At 46.7% G+C, this 26,771-nt stretch overlaps 1 protein-coding gene across 3 annotated transcripts in view; it reads right to left on the reverse strand.

Annotated features, from left to right (window-relative positions):
* Positions 1-26,771, reverse strand: part of MUC16 (mucin 16, cell surface associated) — a 235,763-nt gene that overhangs the window by 103,099 nt on the left and 105,893 nt on the right. For all 3 annotated transcript variants that reach the window (XM_054672882.2, XM_054672883.2, XM_024351317.3), the window contains 3 exons: positions 11,816-26,746; positions 9,879-9,992; positions 1,261-5,940 (listed from right to left, as the gene is read on the reverse strand). In XM_054672882.2, the coding sequence (XP_054528857.1) occupies positions 1,261-5,940; positions 9,879-9,992; positions 11,816-26,746 (19,725 nt within the window). The remainder of the gene's footprint in view (positions 1-1,260; positions 5,941-9,878; positions 9,993-11,815; positions 26,747-26,771) is intronic.

The raw sequence follows: 26,771 nt of genomic DNA on the forward strand, positions 1-26,771 counted from the left end.
TAATTTTGTCATTGCTGTCTGAGTTTCTCCTCTTTCCCAACTTTTCAAAGACAGGAAAGACTTTTGGCAGTATAGTTTCTGGAATTCTTTCATGTGAAATTGAGATAATAAGAGGGGAGGGAAAGAGAGAGAGAGAGACTGACTATGGGGAGGGGAGAGGCTGGGGGGTCCGCAGGAGATGATAAAGTTGCAGAATGAGAAGAAATGAGGAAAAGGGGATTTTAGTAAGTATGGTATGTTCTGAAACATGAATTAGATCCTCTTTGGCGCTCTGTGAATAGTGCAAAGAAAATTTAGACTTATTTTACATTTGATGGTCTGACTGATTTTCTTGAAACTTCTGAGACTGGTCCAAGTGGAGCCCTGTGGTTTACTTGGGTTATTAGGATTTTATCTTATTTGATCTTCACAATAATCTTAGGTGACATTTTAAAAATTAAAAAAAAATCCATTCCGAAAATAGGGCCAGGTGAGGTGGCTCCTACCTGTAATCCCAGCACTTTGGGAGGCCCTTGGGCGGATCACTTGAGATCAGGAGTTTGAGACCAGCCTGGCCAACATAGTGAAATCCCATCTCTACTAAAAATGCAAAAATTAGTCGGGCGTGGTGGCACGCGCCTGTAGTCCCAGCTATTCGGGAGGCTGAGGCAGGAGAATCGCTTCAACCTGGGAGGTGGAGGCTGCAGTGAGCCAAGACCGTACCACTGCACTCCAGCCTGGGTGCCAGAGGGAGACTCTATCAAAAGAAAGAAAGAAAAAAAAAAGGACACTGAATCCTCTTGACAGGATTAGTAAGATCTAACACATATGGCCGGGAACAGTGTCTCACACTTGTAATCCCAGCACTTTGGGAGGCCAAGGCGTGTGGACCACCTGAGGTCAGGAGTTTGAGACCAGCCTGACCAACATGGTGAAACCCTGTCTGTACTAAAAATACAAAAATTAGCCAGGCACGGTGGCGTGCACCTGTAGTCCCAACTACTCAGGAGGCTGATGCAGGAGAATTGCTTGAACCCAGGAGACAGAGGTTCAGAGGTTGTGGTGAGCCGAGATTGCACCACTGCACTAGGGAGAATGGGGAATGGGAAATTATTCCTTCAGTCCTGTTTGGGGTGATAAAAAAAGTTTTGAAAACAGATGGTGGTGAGGGTTGCACAACAATGTGAATGTATTAGTACTGCTGAGTTGTACATTTAAAATGTTTAGAATGGCAAGTTTTATAGTATTTATATTTTACCACAATAAAAAAGTTATTCTTACTTGTTCTTGAGGTCACGCTCTCAGAGGCCAAGGTGGACATCCCAGGTGTGGTCAGAGGAGTAAAGAGGCTTCCAGCCAGTGTATTGAAGGTGGTTGTTGTCTTGGCCACAGTGGGACTGGAACCTGTGGTAGCTAAATTAGTGGCTTCAACCATTGTAGTTCTCAAGATAGTGGTTGGACTCACTCCTTCTCCATGACTGGTTTTAGGTGGTGTTGGCATCTCTGATGGTATCAAGGTCATAGTGGTGCCTGTGACAGTCCTGGAAAATTCTGGGGGTCCAACTGAAGTTACAGATGGTGAGGTTTCTGGGTTCCAGGAGGTCACAGTTTGGGGCTTATCAGTTGTTATAGAGGCACTGGGAAGCCCAGAGACAGCAGGGGAAATAGTCAGAGTTAGAGTACTCGTGCTGGTCTCTGCTGAAGAGCTGGTGGCCAGTAAGCCTGTAGTCTCTAATAAACCAAGGGAAAGAGTTGAAGTTGGAATCACTGTGCTGGTTTCTGTCCCTGGATGGGTGGAAAATGAGGCTGTTTTTGCAGAAACACCAGGTGAAGCAGTTGGATTTAGATCAACTCTGCTGGTTCCAGTTACAAGTAGGGTGAAGAGAGAGGATGTTGTCTGAGTTGGGAGAGCTGTGCTAGTCTCTGCACCAGGTCTAATGGTGAGTGAGGCTGTGGTCTCTGATACTTGAGGAAACACAGTTGAAGCAGGAAATGTTTTACTTGTCTCTGTTCTGGGATGGGTGCTCAATAAGGCTGTGGTCTCTGGCATACCAGGAGAATGAGTCAAAGTTGGAACAGTTGTACTGGTTGCTGCCCCAGAACTAGTGATCTGTGAAGTCACCATCTCTGGTGCACCAGGTGAGATTGTTGTCAGTACAGCTGAACTGGCTTCTGTCCTAGGACTGGTGGCCATTACAGGTGTGGCATCTGGACTACTATGGGAAAAACTGGAGGTTGTTCTGGAAACAGGTGTGCTGGTCTGTGGAGGATGAGTGACCCAGGAAGCCGTTGTATCTGGCTCACTAGAGGGAACAGTCCGAATTGGAACAGTGAAGCCAGTCTGTGTCCCAGGATGGGTAGCCAATGAGGCTGTGGTCTCTGGTTCACCAGGAGAATGAGTCAAAGTTGGAATAGCTGTACTAGTGTCTGTTGCAGAACTAGTAACCTGTGAAGTCACTACCCCTGGTATACTGGGTGGGATGGTTGTAGTTGGAACATCTGACCTGGCGTCTACTCCAGGACTGGTGACCATTGAGGGTGCAGTGTCTGATCCCCTATGGGAAAAGTTGGGAATTGTCCCAGAAACCATTGTGCTGGTTTCTGCAGGATGAGTGAGCCATGTAGCTGTAGTCTCTGGTTCATATGGGGTCTCACTCAATGTTGGGAAGGTTGTACTGGTGTCTGTCCCAGAACTAGGGACCGGTGAGGTCACCAGATCTGACATATCAGGTGAGATAGTTGTCGTTGAAACAGCTGAACTGGCTTCTGGCCCAGGACTGGTGATGGCTACTGGGAGTGTGGTGTCTGACTTACTATGGGAAAACTTGGGAGTTGTCCTGGGAACCATTGTGTTGGTCTCTGCAGGATGAATGAGCTGTATGGCTGTTGTCTCTGGTTCATATGGGGTCTCCGTCAGTGTTGGGAAAGTTGTAGTGCTGTCTGTCCCAGAACTGGTGACCAGTGAGGTCAGCATCTTTGATGCACCAGGGGAGACAGGGAGAGTTGGAATGGCTGAACTTGTGTGTGTCTCAGAATAGGTGATAAATGAGGTTGTGGTCTCTGGCTCACCAGAAGAAAGAGTCAGAGTTGGAATAGTTATACTGTTGTCTGTCCCAGAACTAGTGACCTGTGAGGTTACCATATCTGGTACATCAGGTGAGACAGTTATTGTTGGAAAAGCTGAAGTGGCTTCTGCCCCAGGACTGGTGGCTATTGAGGGTGTGGTGTCTGGTTCACTATGAGAATAATTAGGGGTTGTCCTGGGAACTGTTGTGCTGGTGACTGCAGGATGAGTAACCCATGAGGCTGTTGCCTCTGATTCATGTGGGGACTCAGGCACTGTTGGAAAAGTTGCACTGGTGTCTCTCCCAGAGCTAGTGACCAGTGATGTCAGCACACCTGGTATACCAGGTGAAATAGTTGTTGAAATGGCTGAGCTGGATTCTGCCTCAGGACTGGTGACTGTAGAAGGCATGGTGTCTAATTCACCGTGGGAAAACCTTGAGGTTGTCCTGGGAAGAGTTGAGCTACTCTCTGCAGGATGGGTGACCAATGAGATATTTGTAAACGGCTCACCAGTGGAGACAGTCAAAGTTGGGACAACAGAACTTGCTTCTGTCCCAGGATGAGTGACCCATGAGGCTGTGGTCTCTGGTTGACTTGAGGCAACAGTTAGATTTGAAAACGCACTGGTCTCTGACCCAGAACTAGTGACCAGTGAAGTCACCAGCCCTTGTACAGTAGGGGAGACAGCTAAAGTTGGAATGGCTGAAATCGTCTTTGCCTCAGAATGGGTGACCAATGAAGTTGTGGTCTCTGGTTCATCAGAAGAAATAGTCAGAGTTGGAATAGTTGTACTGGTTACTGCACTAGAACTAGTGACCAGAGAGGTCACCACTCCTGGTACCTCAGGTGAAACAGTTAGAACAGCTGAGCTGGCTTCTACCCCATGACTGGTGGCCATTGAAGGTGTGGTCTCTGGCTCACTAGAAGAAAGAGTTAGAATTGGAATAGTTGTACTGGTCACTGCCCTGGAACTAGTGACCAGAGGGGTCACCACTCCTGATACCCCAGGTGAAACAGTTGGAGTTGGAACAGCTGAGCTGGCTTCTGCTCCATGACTGGTGGCCATTGAAGGTGTGGTCTCTGGTTCATCAGGAGAAAGAATCAGAGTTGGAATAGTTGTACTGTTTACTGCACTAGAACTAGTGACCAGAGAGGTCACCACTCCTGGTACCTCAGGTGAAACAGTTGGAACAGTTGAGCTGGCTTCTGCCCCATGACTGGTGGTCGTTGAAGGTGTGGTCTCTGGTTCACCAGGAGAAAGAGTCAGAGTTGGAAGAGTTGTACTGGTTACTGCCCTAGAACTAGCGACCAGAGAGGTCACCATTCCTGGTACCTCAGGTAAAACAGTTGGAACAGCTGAGCCGGCTTCTGTCCCATGACTGGTGGCCATTGAAGGTGTGGTCTCTGGTTCACCAAGAGAAAAAGTCAGAATTGGAATAGTTGTACTAGTCCCTGCCCTAGAACTAGTGACCAGAGAGGTCACCACTCCTGGTACCCCAGGTGAAACAGTTGGAATTGGAATAGCAGAACTGGCTTCTGCCCCATGACTGGTGGCCATTGAAGGTGTGGTCTCTGGTTCACCAGGAGAAAGAGTCAGAATTGGAATAGTTGTACTGATCACTGCCCTAGAACTGGTGACCAAAGGGGTCACCACTCCTGGTACCCCAGTTGAAACAGTTGGAGTTGGAACATCTGAACTGGATTCTGCCCCATGACTGGTGGTCATTGAAGGTGTGGTGTCTGATTTACTATGGAAAAAAATGGAAGTTGTCCAGGGAACTGTTGGGCTGGTCTGTGCAGGATGCGTGACCAATGAAACTGTTGTAGTTGGTTCACCAGGGGAGTTTGTCAGAGCTCGATTAGTTGTACTTATCTCTGCCGCCAAACTGGTGACCATTGAGGTCACCAACCGTGATACAGCAGGCGAGATAGTTGAAGTTGGAATGGCCAAACTTGTCTGTGCTTCAGGATGGGTGACTAATGAGGCTATGGTCTTTGGTTCACCAGGAGAAAGAGTCAAAGTCGGAATAGTCATATTTCTGTCTGTCCCAGAACTAGTGACCTGTGAGGTCACCAGATCTGCTGCACGAGGTGAGACAGTCATAATTGGAATAGCTGAACTGGTTTCTGCCCCAGGACTGGTGGCTATTGAAGGTGTGGCATCTGATTCATGATGAGAAAAATTGGGGATTGTTCTGGGAATAGTTGAGCTGGTCTCTGCAGGATGAGTGAGCCATGTGGTTCTTGTCTCTGTTTCATGTGGGGACTTAGTCAGTGTTGGGAATGTTGTACTAGTATCTGTCCCTGAAATAGTGACCAGTGGGGTCAGTGCATCTAGTTCACTAGGTGAGATATTTGTTGGAATGGCTGAGCTGACATCTGCCCCATGACTGGTGGCTGTGGAAGATACAGTGTCTAATTCACTGTGGAAAAAATTGGGGGTTGTCTTGGAAACAGTTGGGATGGTCTCTGCAGGATGAATAACCCATGAAGCTGTTGTATCTGGCTCACTAGAAGAAACATCTAGAGTTTGAATAGCTGGACTTCTCTCTGCCCCAGAACTAGAGACCAGTGGGGCTGTGGGCTCTGATTCTCTATTGAAAACAGATGGGGTTGTCCTGGGAACAGCTGTGCTGGTTTCTGCTCCCAGACTAGTAGCCAATGAGGATGTCGTTTCTGGAACATCAGGGAAAACATATGGGGTTGTGATCATCATTTCTGTGGGGATTGTGCTGGCCATTTGCATTGATGCATTGAGGGGAGTCAGTGTTCCCAAAGTGGGAGTATAGACACTGGTGGTCAAGGTGGCTCTGGAAGTGGTCTTCAGAGCTGTGGTGGTGGTCTTCAGAGCTGTGGTGGTGGTCTCCATTCTTTTTGTCCCTCCTGTGTGTAGTCCTGTGAATTGGGGAATGGGCACACAATTTGAACAAAATGATTACACTTACTGGACTAGCAATAGCTTATTTATTCTCCATAGGAGGAAAGGGAGAGAAATGTCTCTCGGTTACTAGGATGTGTCTGGGATGCTTCTGGAATGGGAAAAGAGATTGTGGTTGGTATTCCCCTATCTTACCTTGGTCTGTAACTTGGTTGCATCTTCACCTATAAATCCTCTGTGAATTCTTGACCGCTACTCTATTCCCTCTTCCCATGTGTTTCCTGCACTGTCAGCCTCTGAGCCTTGTTCAAGCTCTTCTCTCTGCCTGAAGTGCCCACTTCTCATCAGATTCCTTAAGTTCTGCCATTATTGAAATCCAAGCCCACATCCACCTTTACAAATTCACGCCAGAACTCATCTTTGCTTCTCAATATTTCCTTATCACACTGTCTGCATCTGCGTTGTACCATCCTTCACAGTCTCATTTGTAACAGCTATTCACGTCTGACTGTTTGGCATACGGTAAGTGCTCAACTAATATTTGTTGAATGATTGAATGAATGAATATGCGGATGGATGTATACTTAAGTGGATCTCCTCTGACTTGAGAGAGATTAAGTATTGTGTATCATGTGTTTGAGAGCTTGGGCTCTGGAATAAGATAGACCTGCCTGGGATTCTGGCTCTTTCTCTAAAGAGATGGGTGGCTCTTTAAGTTAAAAAATATTGCTGGACCTCCATTTTCCCATCTATAAAGTGGGGATAAGTACAACGGCCATCTCAAAGTGTTGGTAAAAAGGCGCCAAGCACAGTGCCTCCTGGGTCACCATAAGACATTACTACTATCACCACGACTATGACCTGCTATTGCTACTGTTATTACTATCACTTCTCCACCTACCATTACTGCTGTTATTGCTACTGTTACTACTACCTATTGCAATGGTTATTACTATGATTACTACTAGTAGTACTGCTACTACTACTGTTACTACCACTATTACCATTGCTACTGTTACTGCTACCACTGCTACTACTACTGTTACTACTACCACCACTCTACCTACCATTACTGCAGTTATTACTACTGTTACCACAACTATTACTACCTATCACTATGGTTATTACTATGGTTACTGCTACTTACTATTACTACTGCTGCTGCTATTACTATTGTTACTACCACTACCACTTAATATTACTACTCTACCTACAGTAGAGTAACAGCAGTAATGGTAGTGCTCTGTCATTACTGCTGTTATTACTACTGTTACTACTATTACTGCCTATTGCTATGGTTATTACTATGTTATTACTATGGTTACTACTATTACTACTATTGTTGCTGCCACTAACACTTATGATTTCTACTGTCACTACTACCACTGCTACTACCTACTACTACTACTGTTACTACCAACACAACTCTACATACCATTACTGCCATTATCACTACTATTACTACTAGTATTACTGCTTATTGCTATGGTTATTGCTACAGTTACTACTACTTACTAGTGCTATTGCTGCTATTGTTACTACCACTACTACTTACCATTACTACTGTCACTACTAATAATTCTACTACAAAATAAACATTTGCTAAATAGAATTCTCCACCAACCACACTAGACACTACCAGAGCTGACCAAGGTGACTGGAATACCTTTGAACAAGATTCCAGTAGCATTGATGAGACAGCAGCTGCTGACCAGGCTTTAGAAAATGGTTCCTAGGGAAGAGGAAGAACTAACTGGAGGCTTCTCTATAAAGCCCACAAAGCCTACTGGAGCTTGGTAGAGAAAGGGGGTAAAATGAAGGGGATTTTGACTCTGATTATGGAGCAGTGTCCCTGTGTTGCTGGATATACTCTAAAAACAATATGTCTGAGAATGCACTCTCAAGTGCTTCATGTGTATCTAACAATAATGGTGATGATGATGGTGATTTTGTTAATGGGAAGGAGGAGGAGGAGGAGGAGCAATTGCAGAGCACTTGACATGCACTGTCTTTTTGAACCTCACAAGAACATTAAATGGCACATTCTGGCCAGACGCAATGGCTCACGCCTGTAATCCCAGCATTTTGGGAGGAGGAGGTGGGCGGATCACCTGAGGTCAGGAGTTCTAGACCAGCCTGGTCAACATGGTCAATCCCCATCTCTACTAAAAATACAAAAATTAGCCAGGCTTAGTGGCGTGCATCTGTAATCCCAGCTACTCGGGAGGCTGAGGCAGGAGAATGACTCAAACTCAGGAGATGGAGGTTGCAGGGAGCTGAGATTGCACCTCTGCACTCCAGCTTGGGTGACAGAGCAAGACTCCGCCTCAAATAAATAAATAAATAAAATGAGATAAAATAAAATAAAATGCACATTGTATAATTCTTGTCATTTTACAGGAGAAAAAGAGAAATCCAGAGACCACAATTTACCAAGGTCACACACAGCTATTGACAGGGTGAAAACTTGAACATCATCGTATCTAAATCCTAAACCCATATTATTAACCATTGCATTATATTAATTCCCTAAAGGGACTTCTGGATCTTGTGGGGACCAGAATGGAAAGAGAATGAAGTGAGGTGAAAACGCCCATCTAGTAAGATGGATCTTAGGATACATTCTCCAGTTCAGTGGTTCTCAACCAGGGGCAGTTTTGCTTCCAGGGGACACTTAACAATGTCTGGAGATATTTTTGGTTGTCACAACTGTATGTGGGCAGAAGGTATGGCATCTAGAACAGAGGCCAGAGAGGCTGGTAAACATCCTACAATGCACAGCACAGCCCCCATCGCAGAGAAGTATCTGCCCCAAATGACAATAGTGTCAAAGTTGAGAAACCCAGATTTTTATTTATTTATGTATTTCATATTACTGCCTTTTAAAGTGAAAATTTTTTTTCAGAAATTTTGTTTCAGACTTTATTCAAAACAGAAGGAGGAATTACTAAATATTGTGACAAAGAAAACATATAACAGTGATGTCATAAACCATCTTACATTTATATCGTGTTTTTATTCCCCCCATTGTACTTACATATTGTGATTTAGCTCTCCAGTGATGACAAACAAAAATAACCCAGGAGCTCACCCATCTTCTTTATTTAAGTGAAAGTTTAAAAAAATGTACAGTTCCAAATTTTTCATCATGGGAGATATAATCCTAGGTATTTTTTTTTTGAAGTTTCTCTTACAAGAGAGTTGTGTCTGTTTTTCAACCAGGGCATACATAAAGGCTGTTAATTTATACTTCTTTTTCCTACATTTGCTAGAACTATTGGGATGTATTTTCAGACATTCTCTCTCTCTCTCTCTCTCTCTCTCTCTCCATATATATATATATATAGTATATTTTATTTAAATAAATAATATATATATTATTTATTTATTTATTTTTGAGCTGGAGTCTTGCTCTGTTACCCAGGCTGGAGTGCATTGGCACAATCTCAGCTCACTGCAGCCTCTACCTCCTGGGTTCAAGTGACTCTCTTGCCTCAGCCTCCTGAGTAGCTGTGATTACAGGTGTGTGCCACCATGCCCGGCTAATTTTTATATTTTCAGTAGAGATGGAGTTTCACCATTTTGGTCAGACTGGTCTCGAATTTTTTACCTCAGGTGATCCACCCACCTCAGCCTCCCAAAGTGTTCGGATTACAGGCATGAGCCACTGCGCCCAGCTCATAGTAAGTTTTTAATGAGCATTTTAAAAATTTGGTTAATATGGACAAATTTCTGAATATTTGATGTTGGACAAAACTCACTCAGCATGCCATGAGGAGAAAGAGAAGTGGTAACATCTGCCTGGTAACCATTAGATAAAGACTCAGTTCAGACAGGGAAACCTATGACAACCACACACAATTCTCTCTCTAAAGAATACAAACATTTTGTCTCTCTGGAGGAGGAAATATGGTCACGAGTCGCATTACTGGGAGGTAAGCAAAGTTCAACCTACCTTTAGGACTGGCAGGCGAAGTGGATGTCTGAGGGCCTTTGACTGGTCTTATGGTACCTCTGTGTGCTGCTTCATTGGGTATTTTTGTGATGTGTTCCATAATGCCATCAGTTCCTGAAGATGAAGGTGGGGAGAAAAACTGGGGTAACTCATCTCATTCAGAAGAAGAGCACTGTCTAAATGGATCCACTTCATTGGCCACAAACACTCCTCAAGTCCATCAGTATGAACTGGAGCTGGGACTATGTGCCATAAGTGGCCACACCTGTCCATAGATCCATCCACCTACCTATAGATTTGTCCATCCTTCCTTTCATTCATCCCTAGATCTGATCATCTATTCTTCCATTTTTTCTTCCTTTTATTCTTTCCTCCTATCACCCATTCTTCCTTTTGTCTTTCCTCCCTTCTTTCCTTTCTCTTGCTTTTTAAAAATTTAATTTAAAAGTTTGTATTTCAATAGCTTTGAGGGTACAAGTGGTTTTTTCTTATATGGATGAATCATATGTGGTGAAGTGTGAGATTTTTTGTGCACCCTCCTTTCTTCTTTCCATCCATCTTTTCTTCAATCTTTACTTCATTTCATCCTTCTACCTTTCTTTCCTTCAATCTATATCCCCTTCAATCCTGTCTTCCATCATCTTTCTTTCTTTTCATCCTTCCTTCTGTGCATCTATCCTTCCTCCGCTTCATCTTTGCTTCCTTCCATTCACTCATCTCTCCATTCTTCCTTTTATCCATCCAACTACACTTCTCCCTTCTCGCCATGCCATTCATCACTTGCTTACTGAACACCCGTGACTCAACTACTGAGTCACATAGTAACATATGGGTCAATAGCCACCAATGTGTCTAAAATTAGTGTGAATTACAAAATAATGTGAAGAAGGAGAGGGAGCAAATCATTCTCCTGGAGATATTGTCCAGTGAGGCAGAAACTCCAGTCGTTGGAGGGCCTCTTTGGATTTGTGTCCAGAACAAAAGTTGGTGCCAAGCTCAACCCTTTCAGAGGAATGGAATCCCCAAGAAGTTCCTTCCTTTATCTACTGACCTCTTGGAAGTAGTGTTTCCTCCTTCTAGGCTCTGGGTGCCTTCTACCTTCTTAGGTACTTTGTTCCCTCTATTTTCATTAATTCACTTTTTCCTTTCACTTTCCCTTTTGTCTCTTGCTCAACTCAAAGGGAGAAACCCTCCCTTATGTCTACGTAGTATTTTAGCTGTTCTTCTAATGCCCTATACCTCACTGATGCTCCCTTCGTTAGAATCCCTGAGAACCCCCATGTTGCCAAAGCACTTCTCACCTCATTTCAACTTGGCAATTCTGTGGTATTTAACAGAACTTACCATTTCTCCTTCCTAAAACCCTCCCCTCCTGTGGCTTCTGTGATGCCAGAACTTCTTGCCTTTTCTGTTACCTCTCTGACCACTCCTGTTTAGCCCAACAGTTAGGAGCATGAGTTCCTAGTGACACACAATTTGAGTTCTTATCCTAGTTCTATTGCTTTCTAGCTAAATGGCCTTAAGAAAGTTACTTAATCTCCCTGTGCCTAAATGTCTTCATCTCCAAAATAGGCTTCTAATAATCTCTACTTCAATTAGTGTTACAATTGAGGATCAAATAGCTGAATAAAACTGCACTTGAAACAGAGTAAGTACTGTTATAAATATTTTCTGTTGTCATTCTTATTGTCATCATCATCATTACTAGTAGTAATATTAGAGCACCTATCACGATACTGTAACGATTCAATTATTTGCTTATTTTTGTTTCTCCAATTCCTTAACCCAGTGCCTAGAAGTGAAATTAGATAAACACATGTTCGCTAAAAGAATTTCTGGTACAGGAATAAACTAGTTAACTCTTTTTTTGCTTCTTAGGAAGGGATCATTTCCTATGAGCCCCCAATAATGGGATTGTAGGGGCTGTGGGTCCTTACTTGTCAACCGTGTTGAGAGTGAAGGAACTTGATAAGCACTTGTCACTGTTCCCAGCTCAACACTCTCTGTCATTCTGGTATCCAAAATGGGCAATGAAGATGTCCTGCCTGGTTGGCTTGAAGTGTCCAAAGTACTGACCATAACCAAGCGTCCTTCAGTAGTGCTGCTCTCTGTCCCAAGACTGGTGTCCATTCTATGTGGGGTAGCTGAAGAGGAAGTTATCTCATGGAGGGCTGGGATGGTTGAAGAATCAGTGGTAGTGAAGGTTGAAGAGGAGAATGGCACAGGAGTGGATGAAGGCAGGCTCTCTGCAATGGTGGACGGAGTAGCATCCCCAGGGCCTGACTCTTTCCTAGAGAATGGACTACCTGAACCTGAGATGGCTCGTGGAACTCCAGTGGTGGCAAATGAAGTCATGGCCTCTGATAGAGAAGGCATCACTGTGCCAGTGGAAATAGTCTCAGCTGAAGGCAGCAAATCTGTACTCAGATGATGAGTACTGTCTGTTACAGACATAGTAAACCTGGATTCTGGGAAGGAGGTTATCCCAATGGACTCCGTAATAGATGGAGAAGCATTAAAGGGGGTGATTATGTCCACTGGAATTTCAGTATACTGTGAGGCTGGAGGCCAGTCTGGGGATGATGTTTTTGCAGAAGAGGTGAAATCAGTCTTGGAACTCTGTAAAAGGTGAGTGGACCCAGGAGAAGAAGGTGTATTTGTTGGTGTGACTGAGCTGGTGTCCAGGGACATGTTGGTCTTCCTAAATCCAGAAGTCAAATGAGAAAATGGCTCAGCCTCAAATCTTGTGGTCTCAAAATTAGCAGGCATTGATGTGGAAATAGAGGTTTCAGCCATGGAAGAGGGAGTACCCACTGGGTATGTAGCCTTGGATGGCTCCGAGTGGATTGAAACAGAGGAATATAGTTCATGTCCAGAACTGGTGGTTCCCACATTGGTCACTGCCATGCTTGAAGAAGGATGAATTTTCTCTGTATCTGTGGTGACTTCAGAGGCAGCCAGTATTTCAACTGAGGTGCCACTCAGATTTGGAGATAAACTGGTTCCAGGTTCTGTGCTCGTGTCTGTAGTCTTCACCATGCCTGGGGTGAGGAGTGAAGTCACAGAAAAAGAGGAGGAAGGGATACTCTGCGGTAATGTGGAAGAAACAGAAGGTGAGGTCGTGACAGGTAAGGACAACAGAGAAGATGAAGAGCTAGTTTTTTCCACAGAGGGAGAGCTCTTCCATGGTGGATTTTCAGGACTCCTACTCATAACAGTTGTCATCTCTGAGTGTAAAAATCTTGGAGGAACAGTTGAATGGGTCCTTGCCAAGGGGGCTGTTGTTGTGGCCAAGGTAAGAGTACTCTGTGCTGTAGCCCCAGGAGAACTTGTTTGGGTGGTGATGGTCATTTGTGTTGATTCTGACATCATGGATGAGGAAGAGAGCCTGGTGATCACTTCAGTGATGATGTCTGGAGACATCGTGGACTGATCAGAGTCAGGGATATGTGTTCTATTAGAGGACATGATTTCTGTCATGGAGACTTCAGTAGTAGCACTAGTGGGCACTCCAAAAAGGACTGCACTTGTTTCTGTGATTGAGGTGGTCTCTTCAGAGGTGCTAGTCTCCCTGAATCCAGGAGTCAGTGAGAATGTTGGCTCTGTCGGAATCCTCCTAGTCTCAGAGAAGGCAGGATTTGATGTGAAAACAGTGGTATCCTCCACAGCGGAGGTGATACCCATTGAAGGTATGGTTATGGTTGTTTCTGAGTCAGCTAGGACAGAGGAATGAGATTCATGAACAGAACTGGAGGTCCTCACTTTGGCCACCGCTGTGTTTGAGGAAGGATGAATTTTCTCTGTATCTGTCATGATTTCAGAGGTGGCCGGTATTTCAACTGAGGTGCTGCTCAAATTTGGAGATGAACTGGTTTTAGGCTCTGAGCTTGTATCCAACACTTCTGTAGTCTTCACCAGGCCTGGGAGGATAAGTGAGGTCACAGGAAGAGGAGAGGAGGGGCTACTGTCTAGTAATGTGGAGGACACAGGAGAAAGTGAGGTCGTGAGAGGTAATGATGTCAAAGAGGAAGATCCAGTTGTTTCCACAAAGCGAGGGCTCGTCCATGACAGATTTTCAGGACCCCTGCTCATAAGATTGGTCATCTCTGAGTGTGAAAGTCCTTGAGACACAGTTGAGTGGGTCCCTGACAAAAAGGTCATTGAGGTGCCCAAGGGAAGGGTAACCTGGGATGTAGCCAGAGAAGAACCTGTTTGGGTGGTGATGGTTATTTCTTCAGATTCTGTCATGATGGGAGAGGTAGACAGCCTGGTGACAACTTCATCGGAGATGTCTAGTGACATTGTGGACTGAGCAGGGCCAGGAATGGATGTTCTGCTAGAGGGCATAACTTCTGTCCTGGAGACCTCAGGAGTGGCACCAGAGGGCATCTTGTAAAGGACAGTGCTTGTCTCTGTGGATGAGGTGATGTCCTGGGAGGTTCTGGTCTCCCTCAGTCCAGGGGTCAGAGATGACATTGACTCTATCTCAATCCTTGTAATGCCAGAGGAGCCAGGCATTGTTGTGGAAACCATGTTGTCTCTTATAGAGGAAGAGGTGACCACTGGAGATATCACTTTTGTTGGCTCTGAGAAGCCTGGGGAAGAGGAATAGAGTTCCTCTGTAGCACTGGTGGTTTCCACATGGGACACTGCTGTATTTTCAAAAACCTGAATTGCCTCTGTCTCCGTGGTGGCTTTAGAAGTGGCCAGACTCTCATCTGAGGTGATATTCATATTGGGAGCTGAAGTGGTCTCAGGTTCCAAGCTTGCATCCAACATGTCTGTGGCCTTCATCATGACAGAGGTGAAAAGAGAAGTGACAGGGACAGGAGAGGAGTGGCTACTCCCAGATGGTGTGGAATAAAGTGGTGAAGGTGAGGTTACTGCAGATGAAGACACCAGGGAAGATGGAGGGCTGTTTGTTTCCACAGACAGGGGGCTTGGCCATGACACATCCTCAGGACCTCTGCTCATAGGAGTTGTCACCACTGACTGTGGAAATCTCTGAGTTGCAGCTGAGTGAGTTCCTGGCCAGGAGGCTGTGCTTGATGAGTCCAAGGTAAAGGTACCCTGTGAGGTAGCCCCAGAAGGACCTGTTTTGGGGGTGATGGCCATGTCTATTGATTCTTTCCTTGTGAGGGGGGTAGAAATTCTAATGATGGTTTCCATGGAGGTGTCTGATGACATTGTGGATTGAGCAGGGCCTGGGATGGATGTTCTGCTGGAAGAGATGGCTTCTGTCCTGGAGACCTCAGTAGTAGCACCAGTGGGCACACTAGAAAGGACAGTGCTTGTTTCTGTGGCACAGCTGGTCTCTTCAGAGATGCTGGTCTCCATCAACCCAGGAGTCAGTGAGAGCTTTGACTTTGTTTGAATCCTACTGGTGTCAGAGAAGGCAGGGGTTGATGTGAGAACATTTGTATGTCCTGTGGGGTAGGTGATACCCATTGAAGATGTGGCCTTTGTTGTCACTGAGTCAGCTAGGACAGAGGAAGGAGATTCATATGTATAATCTGAGGTTACCACATTGGTCATCTCCAGTTTCTCTGTATCTGTAGTGACTTCAGTGGTGGCCAGTATTTCAGCTGAGGTGCTGCTCAAATTTGGGGGTGAACTGGTTTCAGGTTCTGAGCTTGTGCCCAACAGCTCTGTGGTCTTCACCAGCCCTGAGGTGAGAAGTGATGTCACAGGAAGCGAAGAAGAGTGGATGCTGTCTGGTAATGTGGAAGAAACGGGAGAAGATGAGGTCATGACAGGTGAAGACAGTGAGAAAGAGGCAGAGCTGGCTTCTTCCACAGAGGGATGGCTCAGCCATGGCACATCTCCAGGAGTTCTACTCATAAGAGCGGTCATCTCTGAGTGTGAAAATCCTTGAGATGCAGTTGAGTGGGTCCCTGACATAAAAATTGTTGTTGAAGTGTCCAAGGTAAGGGTACCCCGTGATATAGCCCCAGGAGAACCTGTTTGGGTGGTAATGGTCATTTCTGTAGATTCTGTCTTGATGGGGGAGGTAGAGAGCCTGGTGATCACTTCAGTGGATATGTCTTGTGACATTGTGGACTGATCAGGGCTAGGTCCTCTGCTAGAGGACATGACTTGTGTCATGGAGTCCTCAATCATGGCACTAGTGAGTGCCTTGTAAGGAACAGTGCTTGGTTTTGTGGCTGAGTGGATCTCCTGGGAGGTGCTGATCTCCCTTGGTGTGGGGGTCAGGGTGGATGTTGACTCCATCTCGATTCTTGTTATCTCAGAGGAAGCAGGTATGGTTGTAGAAACAATGTCTTTTATGGTGGAAGAGGTGACCATTGGAGATGTCACTTTGGATGGCTCTGGGAGGCCTGGATAAGAGGAATAGAATTCTTGTCTAGCACTGATGGTGCCCACCTGAGTCACAGCTGTGTTTTCAGAAAGGTGAATTGCCTCTGTCTCCATGGTGGCTTTAGAAGTGGCCAGACTCTCATCTGAGGTGATATTCATACTGGGAGGTGAAGTGGTCACAGGTTCCAAGCTTGTGTCCAACATGTCTGTGGTCTTCATCATGACAGGGGTGAAAAGAGAAGTCACCCGGAGAGGAGACGAGTGGCTACTCTCAGATGGTGTGGAATAAAGTGGCAAAGGTGAGGTTACTGCAGATAAAGACACCAGGGAAGATGGAGGGCTAGTTTTTTCCACTGATGGGTGGCTTGGCCATGACACATCCTCAGGACCTCTGCTCATAGGAGTGGTCATCCCTGAGTGTGGAGATCTGTGAGTTGCAGCTGAGTGAGTTCCTGGCCAGGAGGCTCTGCTTGATGTGTCCAAGGTAAAGGTACCTTGTGAGGATGCCCCAGAATGACCTGTTTTGGGGGTGATGGTCATTTCTGCTGATTCTGTCGTGGTGAGGGGAGTAGAAATTCTAGTGATGGTTTCCATGGAGATTTCTGGTGATATTGTGGATTGAGCAGGACCTGGGGTGGATGTTCTGCCTAAGGAGAGGGCTTCTGTTCTGGAGACCTTAGTAGTAGCACCAGTGGGCATTCCAGAAAGAGAAGCACTTCTCTCTGTTGCTGAGCTGGTCTCTTGAGAGGTACTGATCTCCCTTAATCCAGAAGTCAGGGAGGAAGTTGGCTGTGTCATCATAGTTTCTGGGAAGGCAGGAGTTGATGTGGAAACACTTGTATTCCCCAGAGTGGAGGTGGTAGCCATTGGAGATGTGGCTTTTGTTGTCACTAAGTCAGCCAAAACAGAGGAAGGGGATAGAAGTTTATAAATCACAGTCCCTACATTGACTACAGGTGTGTTTGAGGAGGGATGAATTTTCTCTCTATCTTTGGTGACTTCAGAGGTGGCTAATATTTCAGCTGAGGTGCTGCTCAAATTTGGAGGTGAACTGGTTTCAGGTTCTGAGCTTGTGCGCAACATGTCTGTGGTCTTCACTGGGCCAAGGGTGAGAAGTGCAGTCACAGGATGAGGAGAGGAGGAGATGCTCTCTGGTAATGTGGAGGAAAAAGAAGTTGAGGTCATGGCAGGTGAAGACAGTGAGGAAGAGACAGAGCTGGCTTCTTCCACAGAGGGAAGGCTCGGCCATGGCACATCTCCAGGAGTTCTACTCATAAGAGTGGTCATCTCTGAGTGTGAAAATCCTGGAGATGCAGTTGAGTGGGTCCCTGACCAAAAGGTTGTTGTTGAGGTGTCCAAGGTGAGGGTACCCTCTGATGTAGCCCCAGGAGAACCTGTCTCAATAGTGATGGCACTTTCTGCTGATTCTGTCATAATGGGGGAAGTAGAAAGCCTGGTGATCGCTTCAGTGGAGATGTCTGGTGATATGGTGAACTGATCAGGCCCTGACATGGATGTTCCCCTAGAGGATATCACTTCTGTCCTGGAGACCTCAGTGGTAGCACCACTGGGCACTTCAGAAAGGACAGTACTTCCCTCTGTGGCTGAGCTGATCCTCTCAGAGCTGCTGGTCTCCCTCAATCCAGAAGTCAGGGAGGATGTTGGTTCTATCTGAATTCTGCTGGTCTCAAAGAAGTCAGAAGTGGATATGGAAACACTCGTTTCCCCCATGGTGTAGGTGGTACCCATTGGAGATGTGGCTTTGGGTGTCTCTGAGTCAGCTAGGACAGAAGATTGTGATTCATGTCCAGAAATGGAGGTCCTCACGTTGGTCACTGCTGTGTGTGTGGAAGGATGCATGGCTTCTGTATCTACAGTGTCTTCCAAAGTGGTCAGTCTCTCATGGGAGGTGCTGCTCAAATTTGAAGTGGAACTGGTTCCAGGTTCTCTGCTTATGCCCATCCTGTCTGTGGTTATCACCAGGCCAGGGGTGAGAAGAGAAGTCACAGGAAGAGAAGGGGAAGGGAAATCCTCTACTAATGTAGAGGAAACAGGAGAAGGTGAGGTCGTGGCAGGCAGAGACAGCAGGGAAGAGGCAGAGCTGGTTTCTTCCACAGAAGATTGACTAGGCCATAACATATCACCAGGGCTTCTGCTCACAAGAGTGGTCATCTCTGAGTGTGAAAATCTCTGAGTCACAGTCGAGTGGGTTTCTACCCAGTTGGGTGTTGTTGATATGTCCACAGTATGAGTACTGTCTGGTGTAGACCCAGGAGGATCTGTTTGTGTCTTGATCATCATTTCTGCTGATTCTGTCATTATGCTGGAGGTAGGGAGTCTGGTGATGGTTTCTGTAGAAGTCTCTGGTGACACTGTGAGCTGAGCAAGGCCTGAGATGGATGTTCTGCTAGAGGAGGTGACTTCTGTCCTGGAGACTTCAGCAGTGGCACCAGTGGGCACTCCAGAAAGGACAGTGCTCATCTCTGTGGCTAAGCTGGTCCCCTCAGAGCTGCTGGTCTTTCTCAGTCCAAGGGTCAGGGAGGATGTTGGTTCTGTCTGAATTCTGCTAGTCTCAAAAAAGCCAGGAGTTGATGTGGAGACACTCGTATCCTCCATGGTGGAGGTAATAACCATTGGAGATGTGACTTTGGATGTCTGTGAGTCAGCTAGGACAAAGGAAGTGGATTCATGTCCAGAACTGGAGGTCCCCACATCGGTCACTGTTCTGTTTGAAGAAGGATGAGTTTTCTCTGTATCTGTGGTGACTTCAGAGGTGGCCAGTATTTCAACTGAGGTGCTGCTCAAATTTGCAGGTGAGTTGGTTACAGGTTCTGAGCTTTTGTGCAACATATCTGTAGTTTTTGCCAAGCCAGACGTGAGGAGTGAAGTCACAGGAAGAGGAGAGGAAGAGATGCTCTCTGGTAATGTGGAGGAAACAGGAGAAGGTGAAGTTGTGGCTGGTGAAGACATCAGAGAAAAGGAAGGTCTAGTTTTTTCCAGAAGGGGAGGGCTCATCCATGATACATCCTCAGGACCCCTCCTCGTAAGAGTGCTCATCTGTGAGTGTGAAAATCCTTGAGATATAGTTGAGTGTGTCATTGTCAAAGAGGTTGTGCTTGACGTGTCCAAAGTACTGGTGCCTTGTATTGTGGCCCCTAAAGGACTTGTATGGGTGTTCATGGTTATTTCTGCTGATTCTGTCATGACAGGGGATGTAGAGAACCAGCTGACGGTTCTTGTGGAGATGTCTGGTGATATTGTGGATTGAGCGGGACCTGGGATGGAGGTGACGTCTTCCTTGGAGATCTCAGTAGTAGCACCAGTGGGCACTTTAGAGAGGACAGTGCTCATCTTGGTGCCTGAGCTGGTCCCTTCAGAGCCGCTGGACTCCCTCAATCCAGGGGTCAGGGAGGAAGCTAGCTCTGTCTGAATCCTCCTAGTCTCAAGGAAGGCAGGAGTTGATGTGAGAACACTTGTATCCCCCATGGTGGAGGTGGTACCCATTGGAGATGAGTCAGCTAGGACAGAGGACTGTGATTTATATCCAGAGCTGGTGGTTGCCACATTGGTCCCTCCTGTGTTTGTGGAAGGATGCACAGCTTCTGTATGTGCAGTGTCTTTGTAAGTGGTCAGTCTCTCATGGGAGGTGGTGCTCAAACTTGAAGATGAACTGGTTCCAGGTTCTGTGCTTGTACCCAAGATATCTGTGGTTGTCACCGGGCCAGAGGTGAGAAGTGAAGTCACAGGAAGGGGAGAGGGGGGGATATGTGCTAGGAATGTGGTGGAAACAGGATGAGGTGAGGTCACGGCAGGTAAAGACAGCGGGGAGGATGGAGGGCTGGTTTCTTTCACAAAGGGAGGGCTAGGCCATGACACACCTCCAGGACCTCTGCCCATGGAAGTGGTCATCTCTGGGTGTGGAAATCCCTGAATTACTATAGAGTGGGTTTCCACCCAAGAGGATGTGGTTGCTGTGTTCAAATTAAGGGTACTTTCTAGTGTAGACTCCGGAGGACCTGTTTGGGTTGTGATGGTCATTTTTGCAGATTCTGTCAGGACAGAGGAGGCAGAAATCCTGGGGATGGTTCCTATGGAGATGTCGTGTGACATTGTGGACTTCTCAGGGCCTGAGATGGATGTTCTGCTAAAGGAGATGGCTTCTGTCCTGGAGACCTCAGTAGTAGCACCAGTGGACACTTTAGAAAGAACAGTGTTTGCTTCTGTGGCTAAGCTGGTCTCTTCAGAGGTGCTGGTTTCCCTCAATCTGGTGGTCAGTGAGGAAGCTGGCTCTGACTGAATTTTCCTAGTGTTAGATAAGGCAGGAGTTAATGTAGAAACACTTGTATCCCCCATAATGGAGATGGTACCCATTGCCGATGTGGCTTTGGTTGTCTCTGAGTCAGGTAGGACAGAGGAAGGGGATTCGTGTCCAGAACTGGAAGTTCCAACTTTGGTTACTGCCGTGTTTGAGAAAGGATGAATTTTCTCCGTATCTGTGGTGACTTCAGAGGTGGCCAGTATTTCAACTGAGGTGCTGCTGAAACTTGGAGGTGAACTGGTTTCAGGTTCTGCACTTGCGTCCAACACCTCTGTAGTCTTCACTTGGCCTGGTGTGAGAAGTGAAGTCACAGAAGCAGAAGAGGAGTGGCTACTTGCTGGTAATGTGGAAGAAACAGGAGAAGGTGAGATCATGGCAGATAAAGACAGCTGGGAAGATGGAGGGCTGGTTTCTTCCACAGGGGGAGAGCTGGGCCATGGCACATCTCCAGCACCTCTACTCACAAGAGTGGTTATCTCTGAGTGTGGCAATCTCTGAGTCATAGTCGAATGGGTTATTACCAAGGAGGGAGTGGTTGATGTGTCTAATGTAAAGGTACTCTCTGGTGTAGACCCAGGAGGACTTGTTTGGGTCTTGATGGTCATTTCTGATGATTCTGCCAGGATGGGGGAAGTAGGGAACTTAATGATTTTCCTTGTGGTGGATATTTCTGGCAACATTGTGGACTCAGCAGAACCAGAGATGGATGTTCTGCTAGAGGAGGTGATTTCTGTCCTGGAGATCTCAGTAGTAGCACCAATGGACACTTCAGAAAGGACAGTACTTGTCTCTGTGGCTGAGCTTGTCTCCACAGAACTGCCTGTCTCCCTCAATTTAGGGCTCAGGGAGGAAATTGACTCTTTCTGAATTCTGCTAGTCTCCAAGAAGTGAGGGGTTGATATGGCAACAGTTGTGTCCTCCTGGGTGGAGGTAATAAACATTGGTGATGTGGCTTTGGGTGTCTCTGAGTCAGCTAAGGCAGAGGAAGGGGATTCATGTCCAGAGCTGGGAATCTCCACATTGGGCGCTGCTGTGTTTGTGGAAGGATGCACAGCTTCTGTATTTGTGGTGTCCTTGCCAGTGGTCAGTCTCTCATCTGAAGTGTGGCTCAGCATTGGAGGTGAACTGGTTACAAGTTCTGGGCTTGTGTGTAACATGTCTGTGGTCGTTACCGGGCTAGAAGTGAGAAGTGAAGTCACAGGAAGAGGAGAGGAGGAGATAGTCACTGGTAATGTGGAGGAAATGGGAGGAGGTGAGGTTGTGGCAGGTAAAGACAGCAGGGAAGGGAGAGAGCTGGGTTTTTCCAGAGAGGGAGAGCTTTGCCATGACATATCTCCAGGACCTCTGCTCATGAGAGTGGTCATCTCTGAGTGTGGAAATCTCTGAGTCAAAGTTGAATGAGTCTTTGCCTGGGACTTTGTGGTGGATGTGTCCAAGGTAAGGGTATCCTGTGAGGTAGACCCAGAAGGACCTGTTTGAGTGGGGATGGTCATTTCTGCTGATTCTGTCATGGTGGGCGAGGCAAAGAGCCTTGTCATTGTTCTTGTGGATATTTCTGGCAACACTGTGGACTGAGAAGCGCCAGGGATGGATGTTCTACCAGAGGAGGTGACTTCTGTCCTGGAGACCTCAGCAGTAGTACCAGTGGGGACTTCTGAAACAACAATACTTGTGTCAGTGGAAAAGCTGGCATTTTGGGAAACGCTGGTCTCCCTCAGTCCAGGAGTCAAGGAATATGTTGACTCTCTCTTGATTTTTGTAGTCTCAGAGGAAACAGACATTGATGTGGAAACAGTTGTATGCCCCATGGTGGAGGTGGTATCCATTGGAGCTGTGGCCTTGGTTTTTTCTGAGTCAGCTAGGACAGAAGATTGTGACCCATGTCCAGAACTGGTGGTTTCCACATTAGTCGCTGCTGTGCTTGTGGAAGGATGCATGGCTTCTATAGCTGTGGTGTCTTCATCTGTTGTCAGTATCTCATGTGAGGTACTGCTCAAATTTGGAGGTGAACTGGTTGTAGGTTCTGGGCTTGTGCCCAATGTGTCTGTGGTCATCACTAGGCTAGGGGTGAGCAGTGAGGTCATAGGAGGAGGGGTGTGAATGGTCTTTGGTAATGTTGAGGAAACAGGAGGTGAAGTCATGGCTGGTGAAGGCATCAGGGAAGAGGAGAAGCTGGTTTTCTCTATAGAAGGAGGGATTGTCCATGATAGAATCTCAGAGTCCTTGTTCATGAGAGTGGGCATTTCTGAGTGTGGAAATTCCTGAGTCGCCATCGAGTGTGTTCCTGCCCTGGAGGATGTAGTTGGTGTGTCCAAGGTAAATGTGCCCTGTGATGTAGAGCCAAGAGGAGGACCTGTTTGAGTGATGATGGTCATATTTGAAGATTCTGTAATGCCAAGGGAGATAGGCAGGCTGGGGATCACTTCAGTGGAGATGTCTGGTGACTCTGTGGAATGATCAGGGCCTGGAATGGATGTTCTTCTAGAAGAGGCAACTTCTGTCCTAGAGGTCTCAGGAGTAGCACCAGTGGTCAACTTGTGAAGGACAGCACTTTTCTCTGTGGATACGATGGGGTCCTGGGAGGTGCTGGTTTCCTTCAGCCCATGAGCCAGGGAGGATGTTGACTCCATCTCAATCCTTGTAATCTCAGAGGAGCCAGGCATGGATGTGGAAACAATGGTGTCCCTTATGTTGAAAGAGGTAACCATTGGAGAGGTGACTTTGGGTGGTTCTGAGTAGGCTGGGACAGACGAATAAGATTCCTTTTCAGAAGTGGTGGTCCCCACATTGGTTACTGCTATGTTTGTGGAAGGATACATTTTCTCTGTATCTTTAATGTCTTCAGAAGTAGTCGGTATCTTATGTGAGGTGCTGCCCAAGTTTGGAGGTAAACTGGCCACAGATGCCAGCATATCTGTGGTCTTCACTAGGCCAGAGGTGGGGAGTGAAGTCAGATGAACAGGAGAAGATGGCCTACTTTCTGGTAATGTAGTAGGTACAGGGGATGGTGAGGTTATTGCTGGTAAAGACAGAAGGGAAGAAGAAGAGCTGGTTTTTTCCACAGAGGGTGGGCTTGTCCCTGATATGTACTCAGGAACTCTACTCGTAAGAGTGGACAAATCTAATTGTGAAAATCCATGAGTCATAGCTGAGTGGGTCCCTGCCTGTGAGGTTGTGATTGATGTGTCCCAGGTAAGGGTACCCTGTGATGTCGCCCTATGAGGACCTGTTTGGGTGGCAATGGTCGTTTCTTCAGATTTTGTCAGGCCAGCAAAAGTAGAAAGCATGGTGACAGATCCTGTGGAGGTGTCTGGTGACATTGTGGGCTTTTCAGTGCCTTGGATGGATGTTCTGCTAGAGGAGGTGAGTTCTGTTCTGGAGACCTCAGTAGTAGCAGCAGTGAATGCTTTGTCAAAGACCGTGCTCGTGTCTGAGGATGAGCCAATTTTCTGGGAGGTGCTAGTCTCCCTCAGTCTTACTATCAGGGAGGAAGTTGTCTCAGACTCAATCTTTGTCATCGCAGAGGATCTAGGCATTGATGTGGAAAATATTGAGTCCCCTGTGGTGGAAGTGATAACTACTGCGGATGTGGCTTTATATGGCTCTGAGTCAGGTGAGACAGTAAAATAGAATTCATGTGGTGAACTGGTGGTCCCCACATTGGCCGCTGCTGTGTTTATAGAAGGATGCATTGTGTGTGTATCTGTGGTGGCTTCTGAAGTGGCCAAGGTGTTCCTTAAATTTTGAGGTGAATGAGTCACAGGTTCTAAGTTTGTGTCCATGTCTGTGATCTTCGCCAGTGCAGGGGTGGGTACTGAGGTCACAGAAACAAGAGAGGAGGTACTGTGCACTTGCAATGTGGAAGTTACAGGAGAAGGTGAGGTTGTCACAAGGAGAGGTGCCTGAGAAGAGAGAGAGTTGGCTTCTTCTGCAGAGAAAGGGCTTGTCTTCAACACATCATTGAGATCATTGTTCATGACACCGGTTGTTTCTGAATCTACAAAATCCTGAGTTCTGGCTGATGGAGTTCCTGCTGGAGTGGCTATGGTTGATGTGTCCAGGGTCAGTTGGCCAAGAGATGTCACCCCAGAAGGACCTGTTTGTGTGGCGATGGTCTTGTGTGTAGATATTGTCAAGGGAGGAGAGTTAGAGTGACTGCTTCTGGCTTCAGGTGAAATGTCTGGGGACTTTGTTGACTGAGCAGAAGCTGGCATGAATGTAGGATCATAGTAGGTGACTTCTGCCCTGGAGACCTCAGTAGCAGCATCCATGGACACACTGGAGAAAACAATGTTTGATTCTGTAGTTGAGTTCATCACCAGGGCGGTGCTGTCCTCTTTCAGTTCAGGAGTCAGAGGGGATGTTGAGTCTCTGTCAACATTTTTAGTCTCAGGAGAACCAGGTGTTGATGTGGAAACAATAGCGTCCTCCATCATAGATCCAGTAACATTTGGAGGTGTGTGTCCGGATGGCTGGGAGTGGATTGAGACAGAGGAATGTAGTTCATGCATAGAATTGGTGGTCCCCATATTGGTTTCTGCTGTGTTCTCTGAAAAGTGAATTGTCTCTGTATTTGTGGAGGCTTCAGAAGTGAGTATCTCACCTGAGAAGCTACTTGCACTTGGTAAGGAGCTGGTCACAAGTTCTGAGTGTGTGTCCAACATGTCTGTGGTCTTCCTCCTGCCAGAGGTGAGAAGGGAAGTCACAGGGAGAGGAGAAGTGGGGCTACTTCCTGATACTGTGGAATAAAGAGGTGAATGTGAGGTTATTGCAGGTAAAGGCACCAGGGAAGAAGGAGAACTGGTTTCTTCCACAGAGGGAGGGCTTTGCCATGACACGCCCTTAGTACTTCTGCTCATAGTAGTGGTCTCCTCTGAGTGTGGAAATCTCTGAGTCACAGGTGAGTGAGTCCCTTCCCAGGAAGCTGTGCTTGATGTGCCCAGGGTAAGGGTTGCCTGTGAGATAGTCCCTATAGGACCTGTTTGGTTGGTGATGGCCATTTCTGTGGATCCTGTTACAACAGGAAAAGTGGAGAGCCTGGTGATGGTTTCTGTGGGGATGTAGGGTGACATTTTGGAATGATCAGGCCCTGAGAAGGTTGTTCTGCTAGAAGTGATAACTTCTGTCCTGGAGACCTCAGTAGTAGTAGTAGTAGTGGGCACTTCTGAAAGGACAGTGCTGGTCTCTGTCACAGTGTTGATCTCCTCAGACGTCCTGGTGTCCTTTAATCCAGGAATCAAAGAGGATGTTGATTCAGTCTGAATTCTAGTCTCAAAGAAGGCAGGAGTTGATGTAGAAACACTTGTATCCCCCATGGTGAAGGTGGTACCCATTGGAGATGTGGCTTTGGATGTGTCTGAGTCAGCTAGGACAGAAGATTGTGATTCATGTCCAGAAATGGAGGTCCCCACGTTGGCCACTGCAGTGTTTGTATGCATGGAAGTATGCATGGCTTCTGTGTGCGCAGTGTCTTTGTAAGTGGTCAGTCTGTCATGTGTGGGGCTGCTTAAATTTGGAGGTGAACTCGTTACGGGCTCTGGGCTTGTTGTGCCCAATACATTTGTGGTTGTCACCAGAACAGAAGTAAGAAGTGCAGTCACAGGGAGAGGAGAGGAGGGGATGCTCTCTGGTGATGTGGAGGAAACAGGAGAAGGGGATGTCATGGAAGGTGACATCAGGGAAAACCCAGAGCTGGTTTCTTCCACAGGGGGAGTTGTCATCCATGACACATCTCCAGGGGTTCTGCTCCGAAGAGTGGTTATCTCTGAGTGTGGGAATCCCTGAGACACGGTTGAATGAGTCCCTCCCTGGAAAAGTGTTGTTGATGTGTCCCAGGGAAGGGTACCCTGTGATGTAGCCCCAGGAGTAGTTGTTTGAGTGGTGATGGTCATTTCTGCAGATTTTGTCATGATGGGGGAGGTGAAGAGCCTTGTGATCATTCCTGTGGAGATGTCGGGTGCTATTGTGGACCGATCAAGGTCTGAGATCGATGTTCTGCTAGAGGAGATTTCTGTTCTGGAGGTCTGAGTAATAGCACCTGTGGGCACATAAGAAAAGGCAGTATTTGTCGCTGTTGTTGAGCTGGTCTTCTCAGACGTGCTGCTCTCCCTCAGTCTAGGGCTCAGGGATGCTGTTGGCTCTGTTTGAATTTGGTTAGTCTGAGAGATACTAGGAGTTGATGTGGAAACACTTGTGTCCCCCAGGGTGGAGGTGGTACTCATTGGAGATGTGGCTTTTGATGTCTCTGAGTCAGCTAG

This window comes from Pan troglodytes, chromosome 20 (assembly GCF_028858775.2).
Source record: "Pan troglodytes isolate AG18354 chromosome 20, NHGRI_mPanTro3-v2.0_pri, whole genome shotgun sequence".
Lineage (NCBI taxonomy): Eukaryota > Metazoa > Chordata > Mammalia > Primates > Hominidae > Pan > Pan troglodytes.